General features: G+C 36.5%; 1 protein-coding gene across 2 annotated transcripts in view; it reads right to left on the bottom strand.

The window, feature by feature from the left end:
• Positions 1-2,793: 2,793 nt before the first annotated feature.
• Positions 2,794-6,460, bottom strand: part of LOC106511033 (fibroblast growth factor 4) — a 14,579-nt gene continuing 10,912 nt past the window's right edge. For both annotated transcript variants that reach the window (XM_013999770.1, XM_013999769.1), the window contains 2 exons: positions 3,987-4,090; positions 2,794-3,858 (listed from right to left, as the gene is read on the bottom strand). In XM_013999770.1, the coding sequence (XP_013855224.1) occupies positions 3,676-3,858; positions 3,987-4,090 (287 nt within the window). In that variant the 3' untranslated portion in view covers positions 2,794-3,675. The remainder of the gene's footprint in view (positions 3,859-3,986; positions 4,091-6,460) is intronic.

Below are 6,460 nucleotides of genomic sequence, written 5' to 3' on the forward strand. Positions count from 1 at the left end.
ACATCAGTGTGAATCGTGCATTTAAAGCAGCACTCAGAGCTGAATGGGAGGCTTGGATGACTGACGGGGATGAATCCTTCACAAAAAATGGCCGAATGCGAAGAACGTCATTTCCTGATGTCTGCCAGTGGATCCTAACAGGGTGGAGCAGAGTGAATGAGTCCACCATCACCAATGGGTTCCGAAATGCTGGACTGCTACGTGAAGAGGGCACCACAGCTTCAGAGCCAGCATTACCCCGGGAGGACAACAGATACCGCTGTGTGACGCAGCTTTTCTGAACTTGTTTAACTCCGACACTGAAGAGGAGGACTTTGATGGTTTCAGTGCGCCAGAGGAAGATGAATGAGACGTTTATTTGGACCAGAAACTGTTAAAGAAAACTACCAAAATAAGGTCAGTTAAATGAACYGTATTCCTCCGAACTTTAATTCCTAAAAGTTTGCTTTTTATGTTTTGATGTTGAATTCACTTTTTTGACGACAATTTTGGGTGTACTGGTTTTTTATGTTGGGGGTGCAGCTTATAGTCCGATGCGGCTTATATACTAATGTTCGCAGGTTTTTTTWAAAAAATGGCGGGTGTRGCTTATAATCCGAAAAATACGGTAATCAGATAATAAACAGAATAATCTTCTTTTTATTTGATTTATTTTTCTCTTAACTAAGAGTTGTTACATAGGTGATGATCATGAAACAGTGTTTTTCAAGTTATGGGAGAAAAGAGGACAGATCTTTTCTCTCTCAATGTGATTCAGCTATGTATGAATTTTTCTGTTGAAATGTCTTACTTAACTAAACTAATTAACACGGATTAAGTTATTATGAAACAGAAATGTTTTTATTTGCCTGAGTAATCATCATAAAATGTTTTTGAGTTGAAACCTGGCTTTCTGCTCAATATAAGTGATTCATTCTTTCAGTCATTTTTAAGAGTTCTCATCAGAGAATATCTAAACAGGTCAACAATATATGTTTTGTTTATGCAACTGTGCAGAAGCAATAATCTTTGTTTAGCTTCAGATGGTGACGACAATCTCTGAACTAACATTTTCTCTTATCCCTCTGTTTACTAGACTTATTGACTGAGGGCAGAACTAAAAATCTCTTCTTCAGTGACTAACGTTTCTGCCTGGAGAGTCAGAAGGAGATGGACTCACTTCCATCCAAAACATGACCTCCCAGAGAAACAGTGCTGTTGGCGCAGCAAGATTCRAACCCTTTAAGCCAACGGGGAATCTCGTGAGCTGGGATGCATCACCACCTGTTGTGCCCAAAATACGAGCTTAAATCTTCACAAAGCAACTTTGTCTTGACTTCCTGTGGGAAGCAACTTTTATTTTGCAACGGGACTCAGAGGTGCTCGTCTATCCTGTGCGGTTGTGACGCGGAGTCAGGAGACGCTGAAAGTCAAGACACTGGAGTGCAACAGCTGAGCAGGAAAAACCTGACAGATTTCTTATGCCAACCAAGTGAACTCTTCCCGAACTGTGATGGTGAAATCATCTCAAGGTAGAGGCTTTGTGGTTGCGAGCGTACTTAGTTTCTAGCTGATGGCCAGCTGTGGAAGATTTGGTCTTCTGGTTAATTCCCATATTCTTTAAAGATTAGTTACAACCGCTAATCTCCTACTTTCCCCCTTTTCTTAAACTATCTGCCTTGCCAAACCTAAGTAAAGTACCTGCAAATGTCTGGTTTGTCAACATCTAGAGCATGATGTTTGTTGTCCCTAGAGTTGTCGGATCAATAAATAACTAAGCTCGAAGCGTGCTTCTTGTTGTTAATTCTTAACTCTTTTAGGAAATTAATTGTCACAAATAAGTGTACTGTAGTGATTATGTTTGATTGTGTAATTAAATGATGGCATTTATTGATGGATCAACTCAAAATTCACTAAGCTAAGTCACTTTTCGTGTTGTGTCATTCTCTCTGCATGGAGGAAATATTTTCCTTAATAAACAAAGATCCCTTGTTAAATAATATCCTTATAATTTTGTTAAAGAGGTGTAAGTTTCTTACACCTATATACAGACCCACTGACTGATTAGAAGATTGTAGACACCTGTGATGCCAATTAGTGGACACACCTTGATTTAACATTTTCAGGGGTACCAACATTTATGTCCAGACCTGTTTTGAGTTTTTTTGTTTTTTAATTCAGTTGAAGCATGGCTGAAAAGCAGTGTCTGACTTTCATTTCTTCATTTTTATAAATTTTTWATTTATCATTACTTTTGTTAGATACAAGACATTTATGTGGTCATTGTTGGTTTTTCTTTCATTAAACAATGGGTACCAGCAATTTTTTCCACGTGTGTAGATCTTCAACATTTTAGATACTGTATCTGAAGTCTGTAGCAGCCAGAATCTGGTGCAAGAGAGGACTTTCTTAAATCTACAGTATCTTAGAAGAAAAAATATATYTATGAAATCAAAGAACATTACTCAGTGGAAGCAGCTGCATGTTGATCATACAGTTGGTCTACATAATTGCTCTAAAAGGTTTGTACCCATAAAGTTTTACAAAAAACTACAGAGAATGTGGATAGACTTGTTAAGGGAGCCAATGCATAATTATTAAACAACCCGTTCACCCGTTATTGTTTTGTTTCCATCATTGTTTTTAGTTTGCAATGTTTTAGGAAAACTCAAACTAAAAAACTGTTGTCGGGATTAGTGTACTTTTGGTAACAGTACATTATATCACTTATACAAAATTCACAAAAAAAAAAAAATAATAATAATAATAAAAAGCAAAAACACCTCCCCACAAACAACAACAACAGGATTCATTTGAAATGAGAAAATCCAGCTTTGTTTGGAGAAACACAGCTCAGATTCCACAGCAGAAATAGAGTATCTGTCCAAAGTGAAATAGGTCACAGAAAGTTGAATATTACACGTCTTCTTGTTTTGGCTGCTCCTTTATGCTGGGCTCTCCACAGTAAAACAACACAATAAAAATATTTAGCAATTATTTGCTCTTTCTGGTGTTAGGTGTCCTCATCTTAAGGATTACAAAACTGCAGTACTAAGCACTGGTGCCATGGACATCAAATGACTGAATGGGCATTTAGACATCTTTAACAGCTTTTATACCTCAGTTGAAGTTCATTGACTTTATTGATTTGCAAAGATTTCTTTACACTTCTTTTAAACAGTTTTTTATCTTCTTTTATCCACTTTGTATTTCACTGCTATAGGAGGAAGAGCGTAGTTTGTGCCCATCCAAACTCTCATTGACCTTCATTGTATCTGAGCTCAATACTTTGTTATTTTAATTATTTTTTAGCAGCTTTGATATTTCTATGATTTTGATTCTATTTCAATTTCTTCTACAGTTTCTATATAAAAATGTTGGCTTTGTGTCAGCTTATATTATTGCAAAAGGAAGTCCCAAATTACATTTTCGACTTAAATAAAAAAGTGGATGAAATTTTAGGGAGCAGTTTCCCTGGCACCATTCAGCATTTCTATCATTGTATCTTGGTCATCTTTTCATTAATCCCCATCATTTGGAAGAGACTAGCTCTATGTAACAAAATAAATCTATTAAATACATAAATTGGATGTGTTGAATCCAGTTTCTGGTCTGCGATAATTTTCACAAACTGAAGGTGAAAAATGGCAGTCATATACTGTAAGCTCATATTTGTTCAGGAAGCTCAGTGTCTCATTACAGTGTCCTTCGTGGTAAGAAGTGGGTTGATAARTGGTATGGGCTAACAGTGCTTCCTCTCTTGAGGTGTCCTTTGCGAGAAATAGCCAGGTAGTTTCCTGGGTAAGAGAGAGATGAGTAGGTTGTGTAATGATTTTCCAGTAAGTTCTCCTTGAACAGACATTCATCAGAAAACTCCACCTAAACAGAGAACGCAGAAAATTCACATTATGTGTTTGACTTTAATGCTTCAAATTTGGCATTCATTACAGATGACTGGATAGTTGGGTCCATGATAGATTTATTTGTAATACCAGAAGCCTACAAACCTCTCCATATGCCAGTCCATCCTCATCCATACAAAGGTATAAACCACTCTGGACCCCTTTGATTCCTACCACTCCACGGTTCATRGAAAACAGTGTCAGCCAACCTTGAGGAACAAACAGCCATGTAAGCAAAACACTTACTCATTTTTACGTATGTTAGTATTTTTATACAAAACTAATTTAATGAATAAATGCACTGTAGTACCAGAGAGGCTGAAGTAGAAGTTGACAATAAGATGAAATATAATTTGTTGATTATCTATAAAAGTAGAGCGATCGTAGAATTGGCTATAGAGCACCAGTGGCACCACTGAGCCTATTTTACACAGAGAGTTATTTTCAAGCCCCTCTAAATAATTTTGGTGTTTAAAAAACTCCATATAATGTGGCCAGAATATGAGTTTGAATAAATAACCATATATTATTACAATTTCAACTCAAATATATGATCATAAATCTGTCAATTTCCTTTTACTTTATAGTGTAAGGTAGAGATCCTCTTTGGTGCGTCGTTATCCTATCCTACTCATTTGTTCATATAGAGAACTCCCACGCCACATGAATTCCAGTCCACGTTTTTGCTGCAAACTTAATTGCAGTGTGTAAGTTTACACACAGAGCCAGCTAAGAGCAGCATGAAGTTTCAATGAGCAGCAGATCAGGAGAATGTTCAGTGAAAAGTGGATAGACGAAAATATTTCATGAAAGTAAGTATTAATCATCACTGCTGGTTGTAACCATAAACATATACTGTATATAAAGAGTAAATCCCTCATAGATGGATCACTAATGCTGCGGTCGAGCCAAGGGGCCGCCATCTTGGAAAGGACGCTGGCTCTTGTCAGGCACAATGAAGTATCAGCCTGTTTATCAATCATAACTTGCTGAAAACCAAACTCTTTTATTTACTTTGTTTTGCTTGAAACCCTAAACATAAGCTATTAAAAGCTTCATTTATAAGAAGAATACATAGTTCAACTGAAATATAATCTCTCTCTCTCTCTCTCTCTCTCTCTCTCTCTCTCTCTCTCTCTCTCTCTCTCTCAAATGTATAATAAACCAAACATACAAAAATTCTGGGCGTCTCCTGGGGGCTAAGCTCCCCTTGTCCTTAAAAACTAGTGACGCCCTTGTAGAACACATTCTATTGATGTTTTTCCAGATTCTCTGATTTCCTCCCACAGACCAAAATATTCATGTTAAGATTGATCTGTAACTCCTAATTGTCCCTGGGTGTGAGAGACAATGTGAATGGTCTCATTTTGTCTCTATGTGTCCCAGTGATGGACTTGAGATCTGTCCAGGGTGTCCTCTACCTTTTGCACAGTGACACCTAAAGCTATAAAGCTATGTTCCTTGTGATCCAAAAAGGACAGTTGGGTGGGGGGGGGTTGATTTTACTAGAAAAAAATCTAATCTGAACAGTTCTCACAGTAGGTAGCAGAGGTGTCAAAAGTATTCACATTCATTACTTAAGTAGAAGTATAGATACTAGGGTTTAAAATACTTTTTTGGAAGTAGAAGTATCAACTTCAGCTTTTTACTCAAGAAAAAGTATGTAATGATGATTCTCAAAAACTATAATGTACAACAACTGTTTATCAAATGAAAATTATTTATATAACCCCATAGAACATTTAATTCTCAGGCATTTTATTCTTTTCAAAGAAAGATTAAAAATAAAGATAAAAATGTTGCCTTGGAAGTGAATATGTAATTAAATAAGTAATCCAGGTAATGGCAGGTGCAGAAAACAGCAAGGTCCAAAATACATTGTACCATCCAAAATACATCAGAAACTCACCCAAAAGAGCAAATTCTATGAGATTCTGCTTTTTATACTGGATTCCATTTTGTATCAAATCTGTGATTTCCGCATTGCTGTTTTTATTTATTTTTTTGAGCACCTGGGAAATTTTTCCACGTGCCCCCATAAAATGCTTGTGTAACCCATGGGGTACTTGTACCCCTCAGGATGTCCAGCTGGAATGTGATGTGATTTGTGTCACACAGGTGTGATGGAGTGAGTTCAATCCAATAGGATGTCAGAATGGTATATATTTACGCTTTTCATCAACCACAATCAAATTCACTTTCCATGGGCTCCATGTGTCTGGATAGATTTATATTTATTTTTTTCTGAACAATGAAAAGATGGAATAAAAACAAGTCCAAGTTAAATAGAAATGATGCCTGGAAGTTTGCTCAGATTACTCCCATTTTTAAATCTGGTGAYCCARYAGAAGTTTCAAACTATCGGCCAATTTCTGTTCTTCCTATTTTTTCTAAGTTACTTGAAAAAACATTATTTAATCAACTACTTCAGCGTCTAGAAGCTAATAATATGCTAAGCAATAGCCAACATGGTTTCTGCACGTCAAGGTCAACCATGTCTGCATTAATTTYATTCACTGAACAAATATGTGCTGCTTTGAACAAAGGTCAAGTAACTGGTGCTGTATATATTGATTTTC

The sequence above is a fragment of the Austrofundulus limnaeus genome, unplaced genomic scaffold (genome assembly GCF_001266775.1).
Source record: "Austrofundulus limnaeus strain Quisiro unplaced genomic scaffold, Austrofundulus_limnaeus-1.0 Scaffold2464, whole genome shotgun sequence".
Classification (NCBI taxonomy): Eukaryota; Metazoa; Chordata; class Actinopteri; order Cyprinodontiformes; family Rivulidae; genus Austrofundulus; species Austrofundulus limnaeus.